Source organism: Nyctereutes procyonoides, unplaced genomic scaffold (assembly GCF_905146905.1).
Source record: "Nyctereutes procyonoides isolate TBG_1078 unplaced genomic scaffold, NYPRO_anot_genome, whole genome shotgun sequence".
Lineage (NCBI taxonomy): Eukaryota > Metazoa > Chordata > Mammalia > Carnivora > Canidae > Nyctereutes > Nyctereutes procyonoides.
In genome coordinates, this window is record NW_026575034.1 from 16,964,937 (window position 1) to 16,992,187 (window position 27,251).

The 27,251-nt window shown below is 40.8% G+C and overlaps 1 protein-coding gene across 5 annotated transcripts in view; it reads left to right on the forward strand.

Annotated features, from left to right (window-relative positions):
• The window catches only part of IRAG1 (inositol 1,4,5-triphosphate receptor associated 1), a 161,387-nt gene extending 134,409 nt beyond the window's left edge, over positions 1 to 26,978 (forward strand). For 4 of the 5 annotated variants that reach the window (XM_055317900.1, XM_055317897.1, XM_055317898.1 and 1 more), the window contains 6 exons: positions 4,366 to 4,415; positions 4,948 to 5,055; positions 7,713 to 7,777; positions 16,714 to 16,833; positions 18,164 to 18,298; positions 23,521 to 26,978. In XM_055317900.1, the coding sequence (XP_055173875.1) occupies positions 4,366 to 4,415; positions 4,948 to 5,055; positions 7,713 to 7,777; positions 16,714 to 16,833; positions 18,164 to 18,298; positions 23,521 to 23,764 (722 nt within the window). In that variant the 3' untranslated portion in view covers positions 23,765 to 26,978. The remainder of the gene's footprint in view (positions 1 to 4,365; positions 4,416 to 4,947; positions 5,056 to 7,712; positions 7,778 to 16,713; positions 16,834 to 18,163; positions 18,299 to 23,520) is intronic. The other variant, XM_055317899.1, reaches the window with a different exon arrangement.
• The last annotated feature ends 273 nt before the right edge of the window (positions 26,979 to 27,251 follow it).

Here is a 27,251-nt window from a genome sequence, read left to right on the forward strand (position 1 = left end):
AGAGGGCAGAGCAGTATAACCAGCCCAGTGACAAAAGTAAGCAGATTCCTATAGAAAGCATACTGTAGAGTTCCACATTCAGTCTGAGAAAGTACTTACAATAAGAAGAGAGATGGTAACCAAGTCTTAAATGCTGAATAAGTGTTTTTCAGACATTTGTTCCCACTCCACTATCTCTCAGCCTGGGCTGATGCAGAGGGGCCAGCAACCACCTAACAGGTGTGTCTACTGGATACTCTAAGACCATTGCCTAATAATGTTTATTTTTAAGGCTTTATATGACTTCTGGCAATCTTTGTCTGTGTCTGAGACTCTGAAGACTACAGTGAAATAAAAATATCTCTGATTCAGGGCAGCCCGGGTGGCTCAGCAGTTTAGCGTCAACTTCAGCCCAGGGCATGATCCTGGAGACCTGGGATGGAGTCCCACATCAGGCTCCTTGCATGGAGCCTGCTTCTGCCTCTGCCTGTGTCTCTGCTTCTCTCTCTTCTCTCTCTCTCTCTCTCTCTCTCTCTGTGTGTGTCTCTCATGAATAAATAAATCTTAAATCTCTGATTTAAAGAAAGGTGTTACACATTTTTAAAAATCAATTACTTTTTCTGAATATAAAACATACTGATTGTCTGCATTTTGGATTATTTCCTTAAGATGGATTTCTAAAAGTGTAAATACTAGCCCTGGGGAAAGAAATTTTTATAATGCTCTTAAAGCAAACAATTTAAAAATAACCCATTGATATTTAATGGGTAACAATAATGTTCAGTTCATTGTGCCATTGACATTCTTGTCCTTTGCTTTAAAAATATTTTTAACTTTGATAGGCCAAGATTATATTTCATCTCACAGTTTTAATTTGTATTTTTTTTACCTTTTCAATTATTTTCTGAATATTTATATTTCTACTTTTATAAATTCTCCATTGTATCTTTTGCCTGCTTATAAGTTTGGCATTTTATTAATTTGTATGAATGCTTCAATATATAAAAAATATCTTCTGGTTCTGTAATTTTGGCTGACTGGAAAACTTGAAACTCCTTGACCACAAGTACTAGACATTTCTGCTAGATAAAATAAAGCAAACATTAGTCTAAAAGAATAGCTGAATCTACAGGAAAAGAAATTGAAATACTCAGATACAAGAAAAGAAAGGAGAACTGAAACCTGCAGCTTTCTTGGGGTTAAGAGTCAGCTTCAATCATCTGGGTGCTGGGCTTTTGCACTTGCATGCAATCTGAGCTGAGATCTCAAACACCATGACACAGAGTTGACTCTGAGACTCCCATAGAAAGTTAAGATTTTCCAAGGACTGCTTCTTTAGATAGAACTTGAACAAGAAGAAAACACTTGCCAAACAGAGACACAAATCAAGAAGTCTGTTTCATCCTATAGCAGGAGAAAAACTTCTTCCTTTCTTGTAGGAAAAGTGTATGCCGTGATAGAAATCATGGTACAATATGCAGAGAATCTGAAAAGAACATCATAGGAACATTCAGAAACAAACATAAAGCCACTCTAGAGAGGCACATCCTTCACCCAGAATACACAAAATTCTTCTGATGCCTCACTAAAGGTGATTTTACATATGGAATTATAAAATACATAAGACAAGAGTCCACCCTGAACAAGAATCATCAGACACACTAAACAACAGGATTATATCCTAAGGATTTCAGAAAATAGAACAATCTGATAATTTTTTAAAAGATATGTTTAAAAACCAATAGAAGCATGAAACAATGAATCAAAAACATGAGAATTGGGTGCCTAAGTGGCTCAGTTGGTTAAGCATCTGCCTTCAGCTCAGGTCATCATCAAGCTCCATCATCAAGCTCCATGCTCCATGGGGAGCCTGCTTCTTCCTCTCTCTCTGCCTGCCACTCCCCCTGCTTGTGCTCTCTCTATCAAAATAAATAAATAAAATCTTTTTTAAAACATGAGAATAAAATGCAATTATCAAAAAAGAATAAAATAGAACTAGAAATGAGGAAGAGTATCATGGAAATTAAAAACTCAGTAATTTAGGTGTGGTAGGTACTATAGTGGCGGTAGTTACCACAGTGGAGATTCCAGATCTCCTTTTAGGCACACTTCTCCATCCCCTTTAAGTTAGGTGATGCCATGTGATTTGGCAAATAAAATGTTAGTAGAAGGACATGTATCACCTTTGAGCTGAGGTCTTTAAGAAACTAGTGTGCAATTTACCCTATGTTTCTTTCTCCTCACATGACAATCATCTCTACTCCAGAATAGTAGAAGCTCCGTTAATCTGAGCCCAGAGTGAGGAAATGGAGAGCAGAGCTTGATGCCAACTCAGAAGCAAATGGACATGTAACATAAGGAGGAAATAAATCTTTATTGGTATAAGCCACTAAGACTTTGGGGTTTGTTCATTATAGTAGCATAATCTAGCTTATTACTGAAGATAGATTTGAGAAAGTTGCTCAAAATGCAGTTCAGAGAGAAAAATTGATTAAAAAATATGAAAGAAATGCTATAAGATATGGGATACAGAGCATAAAATGGAAAAGTTCCAAATACATTTTTTAGTGGATCCACAAGAGAAGAATGGGAAAGAGAAAATGTTCAAAAAGATTTACCAGATCCTGAGAATTTCCCAGAACTAAAGAAAGACATAAATCATTGGATTCAGAAAGCACAGTGAATTGCAAGCAGAAAATATAAAAACACATCAAAGATGAAGTGAAAATTTAAAAGTAACTGGAGAGATAAGACACAGGATTTACAAAAGACTGACAATTCTCAGTAGCAATAGTGATACCAAAAGACAATAAAGTTAAAGAAAAAATAACTGGTCAACCTAGAGAAAATACAACCAGCTAAACTGTGATGCAAGCTTGAAGGCTAGGTAAAGATATTTGAGACAACAACTGAGAAAGTATACCACTCAGATCTTTGCCAAAAAAACAACTAAAGGATTACGTAGGGAAAAATAAAATTGAGATCAAAAGAAAGGAATAGAATGCAAGAAGGAATGGTGATCAGACATTTGTAAATGTGGGTAGATCTAAACAAGCATTAACTGTATAAAACAACAATCATAATAATATGGGATTACAAAAACAAAGTGAAACAAAAATTCTGAAAAGCAATATAATTTGAGATTCGAGGGAGTTATTTTAAGATTTAATTAGGAAAAGAAGAGAAATCTTGATTAATTTAGAATTTAAAGTCATGTAATATGTTACAAATTTAAGTGGGCACACTATAGATTAGAACTAAAATGTATAACTTCTAAACCAATGTGCGGGGAATGGGGTGACTGGGTGATGGGCACTGAGAGGAGCACTTGACAGGATGAGCACTGGGTGTTATACTATATGTTGGCAAATTGAACTCCAATAAAAAATATACAAAAAATTAATTAAAAAAATAAACCAATGTGTGGGCTAGGAAGGGTGGAAAAAATCAATGAAGTGAGGTAAATAGAAAACAGGGGGGAAATTAGCTATTTACTTTTTTTTTAAGATTTTATTTATTTATTCATGAGAGACAGAGAGAGAGGTGGGGGGCAGAGACACAGGCAGAGGGAGAAGCAGGCCCCATGCAGGGAGCCCGACGTGGGACTCAATCCCAGGACTCCAGGATCATGTCCTGGGCCAAAGGCAGGCGCTAAACCACTGAGCTACCCAGGAATCCCCAGCTATGTACTTTTTAAGAGACATTTAAAATACATGGCTATAAGGGATAAACAGATATAAAAGTTAGATGATATTGGTCAAACTGAAAGTGAAATTGAGCTTTCAAAAACCTTTCTCTGCACATATTGGTGTTTTCTGGTGACAGTATTAGCAAAATGTAGTGCAAAACATTTCATATAAATTATATTACTTAATTTATGCACTAAGGAGACAAAAATCCTGAGATGCTGGTTTCCTTTGTTTTATAGATGACTTATTGAAACCACTCTGTCAACAAGTTTCCATTTTTTACTCACACCATACCTTACTCACACCTTGCTCATAATTTACCTGATCGTATATCTTAAATGAGTGAGAAATGACCCAATAAGCCTTGGTGTTGCTACAGGTAGTTTTTCACACTATCCAGGGCATTACCAGAGACTTGCAGTGGTGTCAGGTGGATATCAGAGGTCCAAGATGGGTTTTTTAAGAGTGCCCAGAGGAGTTAGGATAAAAGTTCTGTCCAGAAAAGCTTTACTCTGCAGATAATTGTCTCAGGGAATAGTGTCAAACTCAGTGTTCCCAACACCTAGGCTCTTGGGCTATCCCTTGAGGCCCAGTTCTGACTAATCAATACATTAGCTTAGTTTTGGGCTATCTGTTTTCTCTGGAGCCTACTCCGAAAACTTACCTGAGTTCTCTTCTCTGTTCCTTCTTGCTGCAGAAGACGGTGTCCCTCGAACAGCCCGGTCCATGTCCCTCACACTGGGAAAGGTATGCATGTTCAAGGAACGCCTAGGCTCCTGGGGGATTACAAAAGAAGTTTCCACAGTTACCCAGAAAGTCATTTATGCTTCGATCCGCAGTGCCAAAGAACCTCTGGACAGCCTCTAATTCAGCTTACCACACTTGCTAGTTAATCCTTCAACCTTCCCTTGCTCATAGTTTCCCTGATTGTATCATTCCCCAATTGAACATGGAATGAGGCATAAACCTTGGTATTCCTATCCTTTTCCTATACTTTCCAGGGTATTACCCAGAGACTGGGGGTCATTTCTGTTCCATTTCTTCAGTATATAAGCTAGAATAATAATATGTTGAGAAATCACTCACTACCAACAGAAAACTTGAGTCAACTTTGGCCACTCTTCCCACACCAACCCCCAACACCATTACTACCCCAAAGCCAAAATATCCAGGGAAGGTAATTACAGCATTAGGAACTAGCAGGCATTTTCCAGGCCTTTTTGAACTGTGAGTGCTGTTCCCTCCATGACAGTAGGTCTGGTCACTTCTCTTCCCACAGAACATGCCCCGCCGGAGGGTCAGCGTTGCAGTGGTTCCCAAGTTTAATGCCCTGAACATGACCAGCCAACCTCCCAGCTCATCACCCATCCCCTCCTTACCAGCCCTGGTGAGTATGATGATGCCTACCTCTCAGTCCTCTTCAACCTCTCCCTCAGGCTCACTGCTATGGGGGTAACCTAGGTATGGGCAGGGTCAACAAGGAGAGGAAGTTCCCAGCACAGATTTTGGAGTATGGACTCAAAAAGTTCAATATAGACCAGGTCCCATGTCTTCCACTGCCCTGAGAAGACTCAGTATCCTAGAGCAAGGTTCTGGCAGCTCAAAGAGTGTTCTTTGCAAATGATATCTCTTTCTGTGCTTAAACCACAATCCTTCAAGGCGGCTATAGTGGTTTTTTTCCTACTCTGCAAAGGATTTAAATACCTGATGGTTGCATTGTGTGGTGAGTAGTAGGGCTGAGCTTTTAACCCTAGACTTTCTGATTCCAGGGCCCGAGTTCTTAAACCCAGTGTTATCCTGCATCAATTAATTTTAGCACTGAGAAATGAAACTACTAGAATGCCCATTAATAAGAGATTAGTTAAATATAGACAGCCCTAAAAAGGGCTTTCTATGCAGTCACTAAAAATAACATGAAAAATGTCCATAATTTATTACTAATAAAAAGGAATTAAAAACAGTACATATGGTAGAATTCTGTTTTATAGAGCTTTTTAAAAGAGTATTTTCCTATGTGTAGACATAGCAAATTCTGGACGAATACATGTAAAACCATTAATAATGGTTATATCTGGGCAATGGTAAAACCAGGTAATTCTTATTTTCTTCTTGATGCCTTTTTATATTTCTATGATAAGAATCTATTGGTTAATAATCAGGAAAAATTCACTTCAATTATTTTAAACATACACAGTTCCTATATAACAAAATATTTTCTGGGGTGCTTGGGTAGCTCATTGGTTGAGCGACTGTCTTTGGCTCAGGTCGTGATCCTGGAGTCCTGGGATGGAGTCCCACATGGGGCTCCCTGCAGGGAGCCTGCTTCTCCCTCTACCTCGGTCTCTGCCTCTCTCTCTGTGTCTCTCATGAATAAATAAATAATATCTTTAAAAATATATTTTTCTACATCCCAGGCTTTTATGGATCTGGTTAATACAATCTAAAACTCTTCTAATATTGTCTTAAGTTGCTTCTCTATTGTGTGTCCAAGGCCAGCAGCACTACCCTATAAGGAAACAACCTGATTTTGTGAGCAATAGGTAAAGTAGATTCAAGCCCTATTGTGCCAACAGGTAGCAATAGCTTCTTGCACCTCTTTTTCAATCATCTATGAAATTAACCTAAATTCCCAAATCATTCACTAAAACAAAGCAACATAAAAAACAATTTTTTAAAGGACCCTAGGAAGGGCTAGTCAGTGTATTTAATAGACCTATTTCTAATACTATACTAAATGTAAGAATACTGTTTCCAAATATGTAGTTGGCCCTTGAACAATGCAGGGGTTGGGGGCATCCACCCCTACACAGTTGAAAATCTGCATATAACCCCCCCCAAAACCTGGCATCAGAAGCCTTACTAATAATATAAATAGTCAATTAACATATTTTGCATGTTATATGTATTATATGCTGTATTCTTATAATAAAGTAAGTTAGATAAAATATAATATTCTTGGGGCACCCAGGTGGCTCAGTGGTTGAGCATCTGCCTTTGGCTCAAGTCATGATCCCAGGGTCCTGGAATCAAGTCCGGCATAGGGCTCCCTATAGGGAGCCTGCTTCTCCCTCTGCCTATGTCTCTGCCTCTCTCTGTGTGTCCCTCATGAATAAGTAAATAAAATATTTTTAAAAAGAAAAGAAAATATTCTTAAGAAAGTCATAAGGAAGAGAAAATACATTTATAGTATTGTTCTGTATTTAAAATCCATATATAAGTAGGCCTGCATAGTTCAAACCCATGTTGTTCAAGGGATAACAGTATATTCCTTTAGACTAAACGTTGGCAACCAGGGATATCCATTAAAATCACACAAAGTACTTCTAAAACATTGTCCAGGCCTCACCTCAAGATTCTGAATTGGATTAGTACTTTAAATCTCCCCTGATGATTCTTTTTTAAAAAAATATTTATTCAAATTCAATTTGCCAGATATAGTATAACACCCAGCGCTCATCCTGTCAAGTGCCCTTCTTACCCCCGGGGTTATTCTAAGGTGCAGCAGAATTGAGAACCATTTCTTAAGCCAAAGAAACAATGTTGCAACAAAACAATGCGGTAGTCCTGGGGAATTTATTATGAAGACGTTTCTCATGGCTTGCAGTTTTAGAAATGACAGGCATCTCCTGAAGATTATGCTTGAAGCTACATCTCCAGGGCATTGATGGGCCTATGTTTGCTAGGAGGCCTGCTGGTATTTTGTCCAAGTCAGTTAATAGGGGACTGAGAAAAACTGATGGCTCTGCTCCAGAATGGGGCCTCAAAATGTAAATCTTAAAAAAAATTTTTTTTTTAAAATGTAAATTCTTCACCCAGGGAAACTTCAGAGAAGAAAAAGGTGCAAGGTGCTTGGGCCTCAGAGGGCACTAAGGAATGGAGAACAGGGAAGGCTCAATGCCTGGGTTCAGATGCAGACTAGAAAGCATGGTGGGAGGTGGGGGAGGAAGAACTGAAACAATAGCAGCCCCTTCCCCGCATCATCAGAGATGTAGCAGCTTCCTTCCTAGCTAATCTTCAATTGTCTATCCCCTGTTTTTCATTCAGTCAGAATCATCCAATGGAAAAGGCAACCTACCTGTCACCTCAGCACTGCCTGCACTTTTGGAAAAGTAAGTTTGTTGATTTTCCTCTTAACTTTGGGGATCTCTGAGGAAGTTTTGCTAACTCACCTTTCCTTCTATCCTCACACCCAAAATGTAATGGAAAGAAAATTAAGTTCTAAGGGAAATAAGTGGGACTCTGAGACCCACAAAGATTTCAGAGCCAGTTTGCAATCTGGACCAGGAAGATTCTGTGACTGACTCTAAGTGTACCTCAATCTCAGAAGAGCCCAAAGGAAACAGATATCTTTTTTGTTGGTTAGGATTCTTTGGGCTACAGATATAAGAAAGCCCCAACTCAAAGGGGCTTAAATAATAAGTTCAGATGTAGGGATTTTGCAAGTGTAGTACAGCTGGGCCCCAGCTCAGCCTCTATAATTTCCTTTCCTTGCTTCTGCCTACTTTGTATGTTGACTTCATCAGATGGCTTGTAGCAAATGGCTACTATTTTCAAGTATTCTATCCAGGCATGAAGTATTTAGAAGAACAGGACTTTTTCTTCCCATGCTTCTTTTTTATGAACCCAGAAACTTTTTTTTTTTTTTACTCTTCCTTATCTTGTTAGTAAACTTGGAACATAGTTCCTTTCTAAACCAAACATGGGCTTTGGGAATAGGATTGTCATCCTGGGCCTAAACTGTGCCCTGGGGATGGGGACAGAGGGTCAGCTTCCCATGAAGTAAAATGGCTCGGTGAAGAAGAGTAAATTCCTGAACAAAATCACATTGCTGTGAGGAAATAGGTAGAAGTTTGAGTACTGTATTGGCAACAAACAGTGTCTGCCATGCCTAATTTTTCTAGGCATCTATACAATTTGCAGGTCTTTTATCCTCAGCCAGAGAAAGGCAGGCTATTTCTATACTCAGAAGAGTTTATAACTTGCTTTTTAAATTCTTTCATTTGCTTGCTGGAAAACATCTGGATCACAGCTGTCATCTCTCAGAACTTTCCCCTTGTGTCTTTTCTCACTTAGTAGAACATACACCTTTATATTCCTTCTTCTTTGCTTTAAGACAGCTTTAGTCCTTCATTTTTCATTGCTGTTAGAATAGTTTTGCTTAACCTGGCAAGGAAAGCCTATGTTGGGTCCCTTTTCAGGGACAAGCTCCCAAGCTCCCTACCTCCAGACTCAGCCTGTTTTACTCACCTCTCAGTATATGCAACCACCAACCTATCACTCAATGTCTCACCCACCTTAGTCTTGAAGTTTGTCCAGAAACTCCTTACTTTGACACTTCACCCTGTGTAAACTTACAGGTCCTTCACATTGCATAGGGCATTTTTGTTTCTATCTTTGTTTCTTTTTTTCTTGATTATTACAAAGAAACTGTAAAGGGGTGAGAAACTAACAACCATGTGGAAGTAACCAAGGTTACAGAGACATGTCAAGTCCCTCAAGTCATAATGTCTACTCCATGTTCTCTGAATCTCTTCAGAAATGGTTTCTTGATGCCCTGAGTGAGACGTGCACTAAAATTTTCTTCCAATTCTGCCTTGGGGTACACAAATCCCTTCTCCAAAAAGGCCCCAAACAAGGTCCCATTCCCTATTCTTGGTCTACAGAACAAATCAAGGAAAAAGATCTATGTCTTCACTTTTCGAAAGAGACTCTAATCATGATGAAACAGGGCCGGGACTCTGTAGAAGTATTGCTCACACCAGCTGAGATCTTCGATCTGAGGCAGTGGAGATCATCAAGAGCCAGAGCCATCCTTGGTAGGAGAAAGTGAGATACAAAATTAAGGACAGCAAACATTGGCCCCAAATCAGAAGTGACAATGAATGAGGATCAATAGTGGCCCCACCTTTCCAAGAGTTTAGAACCAGAAAAGATTAAGGACAGAGTGAGAATTGAGACAAGTCAAGCAATAAGCTCAAGGAAAGTATCTGCAGCTCACTCTTCTCTACCCAGAGACTCCACCATGATATATATAAGTCATCCATGCTGTAGCTGATTTGCCTGTTGGGAGTACACCCAGCCTATAAAGATGGCTGCAAAAAGGGGAGACCATATTAAAAAAAGGAGGGATTCTAACATGAACTATAGCTTCTCCCTTTGGATTCATGAAAGGTGCTAAGTGATTTCCATCTGAATTCATGAAACTGGAAACATTAATAGATTGACAAGAGGCTAACAATGAGACAATTTGTGAATGAAAATAAATTCATATCTTCTGTTCCAACACAAGTACAGTCAATTCCAGCTACCTTCTCCATATGGTTAAAGAGGAAAAAAATGCATTATAAGTTCATTGCTTTTTAGATTATTATATTTAGTTTGATTTAAAGTGGTTTCAGATTTCCCTAAGTATACAGTGACTAGGCAGGAAGGGAACTGGCTAAGCATGTGAAAGATGATAAGAAGATCATTTACCTGTGGCTAGTTCTCAAAGAAATACCTGATAGCTAATTGTACTACCCAATGTGACTTGAGAGAATTCTGACTGTTGCTATTGTAGGTCACTTCACAGTAAATTGTTCTTCACTCAAGGAAGGTCTAGGGATCTGTAGAATTACCAGAAAATTCACAGAGTAATATTTAAAGTGAATCTTAAAGATTAAAACAGAATGAAGCTTATGATGAGTTCTATAAGTAGACTATTTGTTCATAGACTTATTCTTTCATTCCTCTAACAATTAGGCACCAAGATCTAGGTATCTAGAATGCACTCAGGAGTTCACAGTCTAATGGAAAAGGCAGATGGGAAACAGCCCATTATAATACAATGTGATGGGTGATATCATAAGAAGTATAGGTTGCTAAGGCAACAATACATAAGAAAATGAGCAGAGCATCTTAACCCAGATTTGGTATAGGTGGGGGAAGGGGAGCCTCAGAAAAAAATGTTTCCTCTAAGAATTTACCTTTAAAGTGAAAGCTAGGGATCCCTGGGTGGCGCAGCGGTTTAGCGCCTGCCTTTGGCCCAGGGCGCGATCCTGGAGACCCGGGATCGAATCCCGCGTCGGGCTCCCGGTGCATGGAGCCTGCTTCTCCCTCTGCCTGTGTCTCTGCCTCTCTCTCTCTCTCTCACTGTGTGCCTATCATAAATAAATTAAAAAAAAAAAAAAAAAAAAATAAAGTGAAAGCTAGAAGTTATATAATTTAACCAGGTGAACTGGTGATTAACAGCATTCTAGGAATGCCTGGGTGGCTCAGTGGTTGAACGTCTGCCTTTGGCTCAAGTCATGATCCGGGAGCCTGCTTCTCCTGCTGCCTATGTCTCTGCATCTTTCTGTGTCTCTCATGAATAAATAAATAATAAATAAAATCTTAAAAAAAAAAAAAACAGCATTCTAGGCTCCAAAACAAGAAAGTATGGAGTAGTCAAGGAATAATACAATAATTGTGATAATTACTGCTTACTTTATTAATAAAATTACTGGTGATAATTACTAGCATGCTTACTTTATGCCAAGTCCTGTTCTAATTGTTTTACCTTAATGATTTCATTTAATCCTTGCAATATAGGTATTAATATCAATATTAACTATTAATATTAACAATAACTATTAAGATCCCTATTTTATAGATGTGGAAACTGAAACTCAGTGAAATCACTTGCCTGAGGTTACATAGTAGTAGGTAACAGAACTTATGATCTTAATGTCTTAATAGACACACCAACTAGAAGAATGGAAAGAACTTCAATATGAAGACAAGAGGATGCATTTAAGGACTATTTTTATAAGAAGTCTTGTGAGCTATTATAAATGACCTGGTGACTGGCTGGGCATGAAGTAGAGTATGGGGTGGGAGCAGAGGGTATACACAGAGCAGTTCACTGAGGGATTAGCAAAATCATGGGTGAGAATGATGCACAGCATTAGTTTCTTAAAAGGGGACACTATAATGATACATCACAGAGGAATTTTTACTATAATCTTTAAAATAACCATTTTTCTACATTTTTTAAACAGCCAGGGAAAATTGCTTAAAAGTTTGTATGATGTCAAATATGTATAGCTAATAATTCCCCTTTGCTGATAGTATACCTGAATGAATTAGCCTTCCATCAACTGGTAGTGTACCCTAGGAATCTGGGACTGAGTAACAGGAGTAAGGAAGGTCTTCTAACTCAAGTTCCCCTGGGCTGGCTTATCTGTGAGGTCATGGCAATGGGAGTAGCTTAGAGACATCACTGAACCCAAAAAGGTAAGATCTGTCCACTGGAAAGAATTGCAGAAACTTTCAAATACTGTTTACCATATGGAAAAAAATAGACTCTAACATACCTCCCAGTTAAACAATACACTTTGACTGAAGGACTCCTCACATTACTGAGAACTAAGCACAATGACAAACAATTTTGACCCAGTGGACATAGAAAACAATGAACCTCATTTTAATGAATCATCCCAGAAAGAAAGCACGCACAATTGCAGGCTGGTAATAGATGCCAAGATCCATCTGTGTTTGGCTCAGAAATCTCTAGGGTGGGCACAGGCTGTGCTCAGCTCCATGTTTACAGCCATGAATAGAGATTCCTTCAGCTCAACCCAAACACTGGGTTCTCAGGAAATAGCCATTTATAGAAAGGACCTGCCCACTTTACAAGATTAATAGGCAGACTGGATAAGCCACAGTGAAGTCAGTGTAACTCAACAAACACTTAAAGGCACTTACTGTATGCTAAGCACCATTATAACTCAAGCACCGTCTCTCTCTCTCTGTGTGATCACAGTCATATGGAGGGATGGATATGTATATAAAACATTAAAATGCCCTCTCTCTGAGTTATGCTGTAACAGAAGTGCAATGAGGACATGAAGGGAAAGAGAGATCAGCTTTAACCAGAAGATGTGGGAACACACTGGCATAGGTTCCACAGAGGAGGAGGTATTTGAGCTGAGTCTTAAAGGTACACAGTAAGAAACTTCCAGGTAATTAGAGAAGGTATATAAGGAACTATTAGCTCCATCTAGGGATCAGGAGATAACAGCAAACATTTTATATATTATTTGTTTCCCCTACTTCCCCACCTTACCTCCAATATTAAACCAAAGGCTGTCCCAGCCCATCTCATATTCTAAAGAAGCATCCTTTAAAAGAAAGGCAGCATCATAAGCCATGGCCCAGCCTAATGGCAAGAATGGCTTCATTCAGCAGGTACTCTGGAATGCACACACCACACAGAGCCCCAGGAAAAGACTTTTATTGAAAGGGAGGACTCAAGGAGGTATGAAAAATGCATCTTGACATGAATTTAAAAGACCAAAGTGAGAGTCCCAGCCAGGCCCACTATGTACCAATAATGTGAACTTAGGCAAGTCACCTATTCAACCTGAGCTTGGGTTTCTCATCTGACAGATGCCAACCTGCATGAGTGGCAAATAGTACAGTCAAGAGCATGGGCAAGTGTCAGACTGCACAGGGTCAAATCCAAGCTCTACCACACACAGGTTGTATAATCTTGGGCTGGTTACTTAACCTCTCTGAACCTTGGTTTCCTCACCTGTTAACCTGAGAATAATATAGTATTACCTATCTAATGGGTCATTCATGAGTCTTAAGTGAAATCTTACCACAGATCCTAATATATAAGATAAATGTTAGCTCTTCTTATCATTGGGAGGATTAAGTGAGGCAATGTGTGCAAAAGCATGTTAAGAAATACAGCCCCAGGGCAGCCCCGGTGGCACAGCGGTTTAGCGCCTGCAGCCCGGGGTGTGATCCTGGAGTCCCACGTTGGGCTCCCTGCATGGAGCCTGCTTCTCCCTCTGCCTGTGTCTCTGCCTCTCTCTCTCTCTCTCTCTCTCTCTCTCTCTCTCTCTCTGTCTCCCATGAATAAATAAATAAAATATTTTAAAAAACAAAACAAAAAAAGAAAAAGAAATATAGCCCCAGGGATCCCTGGGTGGCGCAGCGGTTTAGCGCCTGCCTTTGGCCCAGGGCATGATCCTGGAGACCCAGGATCGAATCCCACATCGGGCTCCCGGTGCATGGTGCCAGCTTCTCCCTCTGCCTATGTCTCTGCCTCTCTCCCTCTCTCTCTGTGACTATCATAAATAAATAAAAATTAAAAAAAAAAAAAGAAAAGAAATATAGCCCCATAGGTGAGTGAGTTGGACAGGGTGATCGACTCAATCTGGGACAGTTGGACCCTGGACAGTAGATCCATATGTTAAAGGGTTGCTGAAATGGACTTCCTCGCGCTATCAGGGAAAAAGTTCAGTGACCTGAAAATAATGAAAGTTTGGGTTCCTCTAATTCTGAAATGTCAGAGTAATATAAATCAAGTTCTCCCTTAAAGATATAAATAATTACCCAGTAATTTATCAGCTTAGATTTTTTTATAGATTAGGTTTGGAACAATCTCAGATTGCTCCCAAAATTTACCTATAAACTTATTATGTAACTAATAGTGATGATGATGATGATAAACATCATTGTTGAGTACCATTTTCCAAAAAGTTTACTTATATTTCTTCATTAATCTCTACACTACCATCATCAGATACATACTATTATCCTCATTTTACAGTTGAGGGATCTAAAGTTTAGGAAGGGTTAAGAATTTGCAGACAATGGAGCTGGAATCTGAACCCATCTTTGCATCAGGCAGGTTCTTTCCCTCTATACTCCACTGTCCTCCTTTCATACGTATTTGTCACTAACCTCTTAGATTGTCAGCTACAGATAAAAGAAATTAAAAGCCTGATACCAATATTTCATTTCTAATATGTAAATATATTTCATAAAAGAATTGCTTTCCTGCCCTTGGCTGTAGCTATGTTTTTCTGCTCTGTTCCAGTCATTTGGACAAATAGGAAACTGCACATTAGGCAAAGGTCACATGGAAGGGAGTGGATAATATAATTTGCAAAAGGAGAAATGTTATGAATAGCTGATATTTTTAGAGTGTTATCTTTCTTGTTCACAATGGGTTTTGGATTCCAGTCTGATGAAATGTAAATTTTACAAGATCTGAGGAAAACTAAGGGAAGGGAAACCAATGCCAAGAGTGAGAAAATATAAGGCTCACTCATAAAGCCTATCTGAGAGGTTGGGGAGGGTAGCAGCTGCAGTCTTTCAAAAGCTCTGGCTGAAAAGCTCTGCTCATGTTTTGCCTTGTTTGAGGGCTCCTCCATGACATAACTCCCAGTGGGATTTTCAGATACCTAGGTGGGCTGCAGGATTTATAGGGAAGACATGGCCATCAGGATACTTACTTTAAACTCATGCTTCCATACTTCAAATGAATTGCCAGCATTGCCCGGCCATCCTACTATGATTTTCCCCTTTCTCACATGACTCATTCACATTTTCTCTCTTCTCAAACCTTCCTATGTCTCTCAACCTCTCACTCTCAGCATATGACCTTGTCTCCCATTTTATAGAGAAAATTTAAGCTATTAGATAAGAGTCCCTTCATCTTCCCTCACCAGATCCCTACCCACCATTTTCATCTCCTTCCTCCCTTTGTTTTAACTGAGGAGAAGTTTCTCCATCTTCCTAAGGTCTGTCCCTACCTCCCTTTACAAAGAATTTGTTCCTTTGGTCATTCCCTTTCTCTAATCCCCTCTACTGGATTATTTCTATCCATATTTAAATATGCTTTCATCCCTTGACCCACTTCTTCAGCTATGTATCCTACAATACACTCTTCTACTCCCCTTTCCAGTCAGATTACTGCATCTAAATCTTCCTCTTTCTCACTTCTCATTCTTTACTAAGCCCATTCCAAACTGTCTTTGGCTCCCACCATTTCCTCAAAGCTCCTCGTGGCCTCCATATTACCAAATCTAATAATCTGTAGATTTCTGTACTCATCTGACTTGGAGTCTCAGAATTGAACATGTGACACAATTAACTCTTCCTCCTTGACATGCTCTCCTCTCTTGGCTCCCAGGACTCCATACTCTCCTGGTTTTCTTCCTACCTCTCTAATTGCTACTCCTTTGTAGGTTTCTTCTCCACCTGAGCTAATGGCAGAGGTGCCAGGGTTTAGTCCTGGGTCCTCTTCTCATCTCCTCATACTGTCCCCCTAGACTATCTTATCCATTCTCCTGGCTTTCAATACCATCTGTATTCTGATGTTGTCAAATGTTATCTCTAGCCTCTAGAACTCTTCTCCAACTAACTTTGGTATATCTAACTACCTACTTGACATCTCCACTTGGATATTTCACTGGCATTGAAAATTTATCTCGTCCAAAAGTTAACTCTTGCTTCATTGCCTCTTTTCAGTTCCTCAAATTTCTCTCCATCTTTTGTGTCTCAGGGTCTTCACACATCTGCCTCCTCCCCCAGGATGATCTTCCCTCTGCTATAGATATGGCTGACTTTTCATCTTTCAGGTCTTTGTTCTAGTTACACCTTCTCAGAGAGGTCTTTTCTGACCATTTAATCAAACCAGATTCTCCCCTTGTTACTTCCTGCACTTCAGAGAGTTTGTCTCTTTCATAAAAGTTATCACAATTTGTAATTAACTACATATTTTTTCTTTCCTTTTTTGGGCATTCTCTCCTGCTAAGCTCCATGTTGGCAAAGACCATTCCTTTTATCTAATGTATCCCCAGAACATTACAAGGTGCCTGTGACTTAGTCAGTACTCAGTAGATATTTAAGTGAATGAAGCAAAAGATGGACTACAGTAATAGAATGATTCTGAACACTGTGGCCAACCTCCATCTTCCTCATCTTAGTGCTATGGAGCTCCCAACAGCTGTCTGTCCACTTATAGCATCTCCTGGAATAAGAATAAAGGTTGATTTGGGCACATGAAGAAAAAGGGAGCTAGCACCTTATTTGCTGTTTTGAGGTCTAGAGAGGATTCTTGGACAAGGACCTTTATAAAATCTTGCCTCAGGGTAGCAGGATTGAAATGCACTCAATCTAGAATGAGTTTCCTCACTTCTAAAAAGGAATTAGGACAAAGAAACGGTTTGATTTTCAGACCAATCTGTCCCTGAAAGGACACCCTGTACTTCCCTCTTCTCACTAGTGGAAAGACAAATGGGGACCCAGATTGTGAAGCCTCTGCTCCTATGCCGACTTTGAGCTGCCTGGAGGAGATTAGCCAGGAGACCAAGGCCAGGATGGAGGAGGAAGCATACAACAAGGGGTGAGTCAGACTTCATCCACCCTGAGGTCACCTGGTAGGTCTCAGAAGATACCTTCCCATGGGTCTTTCCTGTTTCTTAGAGGATTTAAGGAAGCAACAAGTGGCCCTAGGACCTCCTTGCCTCAGTAAGGAACTACATAGGAAAGAACAGGACTGTTCCACAGGAAGGACAGGAGGAAGCAGAGTGAGAGGGTGTGGTTAAGCAATAATTAGACTGCTCTCTTTTAGGCAGAAAGCCATCAGAATGCCACTGCCTAGAACGGTCTGGAAATAAGGCCACAGGGTGGGTTCCTCTTGGTGGTGCCTGAGGCTTCCTGACACATGCTCAGAGGAGTCATGTTGCTACCAACAATATCTAGGAGCAGCTGTAACCCTGCTTCCTAGAACTGACTCTGCCATCCCTTCTTCCTATAAACTGGAATCCCCTCAACTTCCAACTGTCCCCTTTTCTGATTGAGCTTCAATAACACCTTTGGCCCATTGTCAGCCACTGAGGGGACAGAATAGTGGGTAGGGCCCCAGTCCAGCCAGGTGAAGTATCTCTGACAGGCATAGGAACCTATGGGCTTCTGTTTGGCAGATACACACACACACACACACACACACACACACACACACACATACACACTGCAGTGGGGTTGCCCTAGCCGAACTGTGCTTGCCTTAAATATTCAGCTATATGACAAGCAAAAAGAGTACTGATCCTAGGAGAAGGACATCAGAAGATAGGTCTTGAGAAGCCTATCTTTTCACCCACAACTATCCTCTGTACTAAGCATGCATGGGAGTAAACACTTCTATTGGGTTTGTAAACGTTTACTGAGTACATTCCTGGGCCTAGTAAGTGCCTGCCATTTCCATAAGACTTCCCAACAAGCCAGTCTGATAGGTGTCACCTTTCCTAGGTCAAGCTATATACCTGGAACTTCCTCAAAACACTCCCACACCCCATGAAATGGGGGGTACCCTTTCCATCTTACAGGTGAGAAGCTGAAGCACCCAGGTTACACAGAAAGCAAATGTACTGTTCTCCCCACTGAACATTTTGTAGGATAAGAACCCAGTCAGGAGACTTTGCACCCGCATTTTTTCCCTGTCAGTTTTGCCACACATTCACATATAAACAGGAAGGATGACTGAGGAGTGAGGGGAAATTGTACTGACATGAGCCACCTTGGGATTCAGTAGAGCTTCCCAGCTTTTTCCTGTTGTGTAGAACCACAGGAAGTGCATAATTATTGGAAGGGTTCAAGTCCCCACTCTAGGAACTCAGGAAAGGATTCTCTGTGCCTGGCCTTTCCAGACTCAGTTGTTCCTTTTTGCCCTGCAGATACCAGGAAGGTCTAAGGAAGACCCAAGAGCTTCAAGACCTGAAGGAGGAGGAAGAAGAACAGAAGAGTGAGAGTCCTGAGGAAGCTGAAGAGGCAGAAGAAACTGAGGAAGAGGAAAAGGACCAAAGAAGCAGGTTGGAGCCCTTGCCATTTCTGAAATGGGTCATTTAATTTATTAAATTGCACAACAATCCCTAGAGGTGCCTACTCCAGGACAGCAGTGAGTCTGGGGCCCAAGTGAGCAGCGAACAGAAACCAAGGGCACTCATGTTGAGGGAGGAGACAGAGGAAAGAGGCAAAATAGTTAACAAGGGGATGTTTGCAAGAGCTGGGGGATCAGAGGTGGTCAAGAGTGAGGCCAACAGCAATCAAGAGCTCTTAGGAACTGAGAAACTACAAGGGACTCTGGCTGGAGTTTCCCCCTAGCCCAGCCACAGTTAGGTCATTTCCCAGCTATCCCCATGATCCAAGAGCCAAGGTCAAGGGACCTGACAAGGGCAGAGAGAACACATGTGGGTAGGGGACAAACTCAGCTTGTTAGCAAAGGTGAGTCTCCAACAGGTTCCATGTTGATCAGATAAGCTTGGATTTTCACTTAGATGAGAAATACTTGGGCTTTTCTTTTTTAATATACTTTAGATTTCAAGTGATTTTTCCCTAAATAGGGGAAAATATATAACATGTAGATAAAGATAGTATAGATCCTGCATCTTGTTCTACCTGGGCCCTCATCAGTGTCTTGGATTTCAACCATAGCCCTATGGTTATACATTCTGGTCATACATTCTGCCTTATTGTCTCTATTAGTCCTCAGTTTTGATTTTTAAAAATGTGGTTACAGAAAACTTGAAACACTTCACCAAAGTCTTTGATTTTAGACACAAGCCCCCCAGACTATCTTGGAGTCCAGGGTGGCTCCAGCCCAAATGATTGTCTAATCAGCTGCTAAACTTGAAACAGGGTATGTGTCTGTGCCTCATTGCTGGCAGACTCAAAATCACATGCATCAGTGAATAAAGTAATAAAATGAAGGTTAGAAGTGAGATGGATAGGTTTTAAAGCACATAGGAAGGGCCTATAGAGCCCAGTTGGAGGAAGATTCAGCCAGAGTGAGAAGTCTCAGCCTGCATGGGTCAACTCTAGTGTTCAAGGGAAGAGCAGTCTAGGAGAGCTGGAGAGAATGCTTCTGTTCAAAGCAAACCTATGCCAGGATGCACCACCTCCCCTAATGAAAGAATCTTCAAGTTTTAACAATGAAAGTATAGTCCCTACTCCAAGCAACTGGATCCTGTTCTCCTTATATCTCTTCCTCTTGGGGTCCTCTGCTCTTGTATTTTAGAGATCACTACACTGTCTTCCTCCCCTTTAATGCAATCAAGCCCAGACCTGGACAACAGCCCTTTCTTTGGCTTCTTTGAATACAGCCAAGACAGGCTAGAACTTCTAATACTTCCATGTACCAAGAAAGAACAAAAGAGACCTAAACAGAGTACATGGAATATAAATAGTCTGGTTTGCATTGCAAAGGACTAGAATCCTTACCTAGCTAATTTGATCTCAGGTTATTAGCAGCTCCCTCCCATTTTGTGAAACCACAAGGAAAGTAAGGCTGTGCCTGGGTCCCTCACTGTCCAGCTCCTGGTCAGTAACACATAGCAATGGCTTTCCCATCCATCATCCAAAAGTATTCTCTTGGTCCTACTAACCCTGAGAGGCCTCATTCTCTCTCCTAACCTTTGGTCCCTCTTGGATTTACTTTTTGATCTTGAGAACATGCTTTACCTCAGCCCTTTTTCAGCCCAGGGGTGTCGCATCATCTTCTCCATAACAACTGACACTGCTAGTATGTGAACTGCCCACTCACAATTATAGGGTCCCTTCCTTACCTGTCACCAAAGCCAGACTGGTCCTAAGAACCTGTTGTCTCTAATGCCAGGCAATCCCCTCATTCATCCCTGAGTTCTATAGACATACAGTTGCCTACAGGCACTGTACTTAAACATGATTTTTCCCACTAAATTTTGGCATTGCACTAATAAGCAAGGTCTAGAGTTATTAAAAGTTCCACGTCTTACTTAGGGCATTTTAAAAACATTGGGCTGGGGTACCTGGGTGGCTCAGTCAGTTAAGTGTCGCCTTCGGTTCAAGTCATGATCCCAGGGTCCTGGGATCAAGCTCCACATCGGGCTCCCTGCTCAGCAAGGGAGTCTGCTTCTTTCTCTCCCTCTGGCTGCTGCCTCCCTGCTTGTGCATGGTCTCTCTCTCTCTCTCTCTCTCTCTCTCTCTCTCTCTCTCTCTCTAATAAATAAAATCTTAAAAAGAAAAAATTGGGCTAACCCCAGCAGCTGACTCCTTAAGAGATTCCACACCAAACACCAGGTCTTTTTGTCTGAACTTCTCCTCTGTTATAATTATATACAGTTGACCCTTGAACAATGCAGGGGTTAGGGCTACCCATTCCCCACACATCGAAAATCCAAGTATAACTTTTGACTTCTCAAAAACTTAACTAATAGTGTACTGTTGACCTAAAGCATTACCAATACGTGAACAATTAACACATATTTTGTATGTTATGTCTATTGTGTACTATATTTTTATAATATAGTAAGCTAGAGAAAAGAAAATGTTATTAAGAAAATCATAAGGAGGAAAAAATTCATTTACGCTACAATATTGTAATTGGAAAAAAAACTGCATAAAAGTGGGTCCACACAGTTCAAACTCATGTTGTTCAAGGGTCGATTGTATAATAATGTAATCTGTTGTAAATATTACTTTCTAAAGGATCAGCTTAAATGAAGTGTGGGTGAATCAACCCAATATCCTAACCATATTAAATAATACATTAAGTAAACATTAAACAAGAAAGACTCCCAAAGTGCAACAGAAAACTTTAGCCTTTCTGCCTGTTCAAATCTGCTCTATGGAGTTAAGACAATATTAGGCAGATTTTTACTTTTCTAGTAACTCTCAGAAAGCAGAAGTCCTCTGGTCAGGTTTAAGTCCCAAGAATAATCTCATTTCATTAATTAAAATGGCCAGTTCCCTAAAAAGTCAAAGCTGAACTTCTTTCTTCTCATAGTTCATCTGCTTCAGGAAGGAAGCCTGTAGTAGGCAGAAGGAGTGTGGCTTCTTTCTCTCTATCCCATGTGCACTTCTTCCCTCTCCTCCAGTTTTGCCAGTTCCATGTCTGACCTCTAGGATCAATGCTGTGAAAGGGAATTGAGACGAAGGGGTAGGGAAAGTATTACTTGAATGGTATTGTGAGTAGGCTCCAGGGCTTGGCACTGGTTTAAAGATGACTTGTTGGCTTTAAGTAGTGTTGCTTCATGGGACCTCTAGAGAAAACCACTTCTCTACCTCCCAGCATACATGCACATTCACACCATGGCCAAGGCCCTCTCAGCTGCTGGTCACTCTATGAGGTTGAATGCATGTCTTCTAGCTGCCCACATAAAATCCCTCTCAGGGTTGTACAGCTGGAAGTATACCTTCACTGTTCAGTTTCTACGTAGCATCTCTGGGCAGGATTTGTGATGCCCCATGCCAGCTCTCCTTCCCCTGACTACTTCCAGTTGAGGTAAAATGTGTACGTTGGGCCCATTACTGGTAGAAGGACAACTTTTCCTATCGTGGCCCACTACTCTGATGCCATCAAGCATGGCGGCAAGTTTCTTGCTCTTTCAACTGCTCATGTGTGAGGCACACGGTAGTCTGTTGTGTCCTCCAAACCTCAGCATATCAAGTTCTCCAAGCAGCATTTCTGATGCCCCTCTTCCCTAGGCCCAGGTAAGAGGGAAGCTACCTAACTCTCCCTTTTGGAAATCAAAAATCAGAAACTGATTTCTACAGGGACTCTATTTCTAATCTAGTTCTAACTTTTTCATAGGCTAGAAATGGGGGACCAGCAAAAGGTCACAAAGCCAGATCATGATCTCCTCCTCCAGAGTCCCACTTCAGAGTGGAGTTACGTGGGACTCTCCCTACTCTAGCAGCTTGTCTTGGAGCATGGAAATACAGCCCCAAAGGAAGACTGCATTTTAGCATTCAATTATATCTAAGTAGAAACTAAAGAATCTAAATAGGGCTGAAGGAAAATAAACTTCTATTTCCAAGCTGTCCCTTCCCAACAGTTGTGGGAAAAAAAACAGATTTTCACCTCAGCTAATGTGCTCACTGTTTTGCTTTGTTTAACTGTTCCTGAAACAATCATCAAATGATTCCCATGTGGAAAGAAACCAATCAGTACCTTAGATTCTGAGGCAGGCACTCTGAGCCTCTGGTCCCTTTCCAAGGAAAGTATTGTTGAGTCTTTCTATCACTCATAAAGCATCTTTTTTTCTACTAAGTAATTAGAGCTGTCTACTTCTCAGCAAGTGGCTTGCAAATTGCAGTGTCTGGGTGTGCCTCCAGATCTTCAGAAAGCTCTCTTGTCATTTTTTTCACCTCCTCCATTTGATGATCCTCAATATCCTTATTTTTTATATTATTTTTAAAAATAGATCAGGGATTAAAAACAGGAAAAATATTCTAGCCTAGTGAATGTGTCCAGGATTTCTCAAGAGAGCTCAAAGAATGGCCTCTCCAAACCAGGCCATATGACCAAATGTTTTTTCACGAGGCCACAAAGAGAGAGGGAAGGTTGAAAGGAAGTTAGGAAGAAAGGAAGAAGGAAAAGCAGAGTGTAGCAGCTTAAAAATGGAGGGAAAGAGATATAAAAGGGGAGGAGGAAAGAGAGAAAAGAGGAGAATGGTGAGCAAAAGAGGAAGAAGGGAAATTAGGGAGTAAAGATTACTGGGGTTGAGAAAACATCTGCACTAAACCACTGAGAGGTTGCTGGAGGCTACTAGTCCTTTAGTTGCCCCTGGGATGGTTCAAAGTGAGGTCCTGAGGTTGATCTGGTTCCTTGTCATTTATCATTAAACATGGAGAGTCTTCTGGGGGTTTAGCACAGTTTTTCTACTCTGAACACAATCAAATGTGGAACTGAGGACAATAAAATATGCATAGGAGCATGGAGGCAGGGGACAGATTAGAATTTGGAACTGATCACTAAATACCACTAAGTGCAGAAAAGATGCTGATCCCATCTGCATGCATGGGAGTGTGGGTCAGCCAACCTTGTATCCTGGATATTGGGAGAGTTCAGATATCAATGAAAATCCCATGAATAGATAAAGGCATGAATGAATGAATGAATGAATGAATGAATGAAAGATCAAACAAGTAAAGAAAGTATTCTAGCTCAGTACTCCCAACATCAAGGCTATGGACTAGTGACATCAAAATCACCTGGGGAAAATTTTAATGTACCTAATATACTAAACCTTTTTCCTATTTTTTCATTTGACAGCAAACTTGAAGAATTGGTTCATTTCTTACAAGTCATGTATCCCAAACTGTGTCAGCACTGGCAAGTCATCTGGATGATGGCCACGGTGATGCTGGTCTTGACTGTTGTGCTGGGGCTCTACAGTTCCTATAACTCTTGTGTGGAGCAGACCGATGGGCCCCTTGGGAAATCCACTTGCTCAGCAGCCCAGAGGGACTCGTGGTGGAGCTCAGGACTCCAGCATGAGCAACCTGCAGAGCAGTAGGAAACCTGACACTTAGTGCCCTGTTCCAGCACACAGCTGATTGCCCTTTCCCCAAGCATAGTGGTTCAGGCTGGGTGTGGCGCTGCCAGCCCATCAGGAAACGAGGAGTGTTCTTTCACACTCAGGACCCATGTGGGGAGCTATACATACACAGAAACTGATGTTCTCAGAGGATCAACAAAACTGCCCTCATAAAGCATCTGGTGGATGAAGTCATCTTCACTAAGGAACTCTAACAGAAGGGAAAGTCACCAGCCCCTAGCTCAAATGGCTAGGGAAAATAAAATAGCTTCACTGCAGGAGATAGTAAGAAGCTCACTCTCCCTCCCATTTTTCCTTTCTGTAGCCAGAAATCAAGAAGAATTAATTATGTCCAAAGGCTATAATTCTAAGTCTGACAATCAGACTTAGAATTTGGAGTCACAATATGAATATCATCCCGTCTCCTATCTCATTCTCACTGACTCTCCTTTAACCTCCCCTCCTCCCCTTTGGAACCAGAGTTTCTCTTTACAGAAGTAGGAAATGTTTCAGAAAAATATTTAGGCTGAATTTAGATCAGTGCTTGAAATGAAATGGGAAGACGTGAGTTAATATATATTCATCTGTACACACACACGACACACACATACACACAGTATGCATGTGCATGAAGCCAACAGCCCTCCCAACATGTGCTCTCAGTGTGTGTTCTGGATAAAGCCAACCCACAGATTTTTCACAAGGTGTGGAGCAGTCACCAAGCACCTGTTCAGTGAACTCTCCACATGGATTTAAGATGTTTGAAAAACACTGAAAACTCATGGCTTCAACAGTGAACTTGCTGGTCTCCATTTCAAGTGCTAATTCTAAGCTGTTGTACAACACAATCCATTCCCTATTTGTCCTCTCCCATTGAGAGCAGTTAACCTACTTGTCAGGTAAAGGAGGAGACACAGTGTGCTTTCAGCTCCTATATGCCCACATGCAAATGTGCAATTGCACCTCAGTGCTTCAGTTTAAACGAGATTTCCAACCCAAGTATATGTTTCAGAGCATTGCCAATTGTTTAGCATAAAATGAAGGAGCACATCCCATCTCCAATTTGACTTCTTGACTCCACCTTTATAGCCACTCCCTTCACTCATTCCTCATCAGTTTTTTTTTTGGGGGGGGGGTGTTGGTTTCTTGTGGGTTTTATTGTGGTGGTTCTGCTCCTATTTTTGTTTTGTTGTTGATGTTGTTTGTTTTGTTGCTAACACTTATATAGAAGTTACTATGAGCCAAACACTGTTATAGGTATTATATAGGTATTAATTCATTTAATCCTCAAAAAAAAAAAAAAAAGAAAAGAAAAAACTATAAGGTGGGTACTATTCTCCTCATTTTCAGATAAGGAAACTGAAGCATAAAAACACAAGTAACTTCCCAAGGACATCCAGTTAATAAATTATGAGCCTGGAATTCAAATCCAAGCATATTAGCCCCTGCACAAAATTGCCTTCTCCAATGGTCTCCTAACTGCATGCCTTACATTTCAGTCCCTCTTCCCCCAAGTAGCCCTCCGACCACTCCAAACTATTTGTGGTTCCCAGACTAAATTTGTTTCTCATAGTTCTATTCCTCCACTCACTAGTTTTTTTTTTCTTTTTCTTCTGCATTCTCTTCTTTTCTTCTGGTTGCTTTTCAGAACCAAGTGCAAAAATTATCCCCTCCATACAGCTTTGATGACCTCCCTCCAACTCCACATAGGTCACACTCTCCTCTCTTTCTGACACTTTTTAAACATCTTCAAAAAATAAAAATAAAAATAAACATCTTCATCATTGACAATTGTGATAATATATCACAAGAAGTTATTTATGTATCTATCTCCCCTACTATTTTTCCTCAAAGACAAGAACCATATCTTACCCATTCTCTGGGTAAGTGCCTAGCATGGTGGCTGATACATGGGAAGGTGTCATTAAATGTTGGTCAAAAGAATAAGAGAGCATTCAAGGTGGTGGAGAGCAGCCTGGAGACAGCTGATATTTTTCATACTTCCCAGTTCCAGCACCATCACTGCCACAATCTCAATGAGAAAAGCATCTTATTAGCCTCAAGTTATTCTAATATTTTTCAGTCTACTCTGCAGGAGAGCAGAAAAGAGACCTAACTGGCAACCCCATGTCCAAGCTCAAAGACAGGGCTTCATGCAACCACTCCTTTCAGAAAGACCCACCTAGTTCAGCTCTACTGTAAAAAATCATGTTGTTTTAAGGATGGAGGGCACCCTTTACAGTGGCTAGAAAAACCACTGTAAGAGAAGCCCAAACCAGGATTGACCAAGAATGTGCCATTAAGGTAAAGAGGTGCAGATCAAAGCAGAGGGACTTTGGGAGCCTAGAAGAATGGTTTTCCCTGCTGTGCCAGGGGACTGGACATACTAAAAAATCTTTTAGGCCCGTAGAGCCACAGGCAGCATGCAAAGGCAGCTCCAGAGACAGTAGCTGTGGGACAGGACTCTATGCTGGCAATGTCCAGTCTCAGCCTCCCTTAAAGAAGGACCAGGCTGAGCTGGCCCATTGTCCACTTGGCCATTGGGTTCCACCTTTGTTACCAATTAAAACAAAGGCTGGGAGAGCAGTTACACTGAGCTGCTGGAACTCCAACTGCTTCATAGAAAAGCCTGCAAAAGCACTTCCAGACATAGGCCCTCACCCAAAGTACTCTGTGAGTAAGAGAGGTTGAAGAAAAGAACTGTCAGAGTAACCACATTTCCAAGGGCATTCCTCAAAAAAGTACTCATTGGCATTTCTTTTCTGAAAAGCAAAGATTGATCTGAAGAAGTTGGAATGTTACCAAAGCAGCAGTGAAATGGAAAGAAACAGGCCCTGTATTTCCAACAGTGATATTGATCTAAATAAAAGTTCCCCTCAAAATGCCTCTGAAGTCTGACATTTCTGCTTAGCCCTAGGACTCTGGGTGCCTACCTTGAATTTCAGAGTGATGTGTAATTTGTATCATTGTTGATATCACCTCCTAAAAGGGCCTTCACTTTCTGGCTGCCACTATATATATATATCACTCCCTCTATACAGCCTGGCAGAGTAAATGGAGAGGGAGATGCTGGATCTGTGTATCACTGGCTGTCAGTTCCTAATGTTGTTAAACCTCACACAGGTGTGCTATCATTGAACTATAGAATGTCACATACCTGAGTTTGAAAATAAAAGCACATTTCCAAACCTTTGGCAGTAGCCAAATGCCTCCTCATTTTATGGAGCTAAGCCACAATCTTGCCCAGGGCCCTGAATTAGAGCACCTTAAATATTAGCGCTTCCCAGAACCAAACCAAGAGACCCTAGCCCTTGGGTCACTGTACTGTGGCTACCTCTTAGGGGTTAGATTGGTTCCTCTCTTTCTCCCTCATTCCTGAGCCTAGTTTCCTACACCTTCCTAGCTTATGATTTTTTTTCAGGTGTACAATATAATTCAACAATTCTGTTTCTTTTTTTTAAGATTT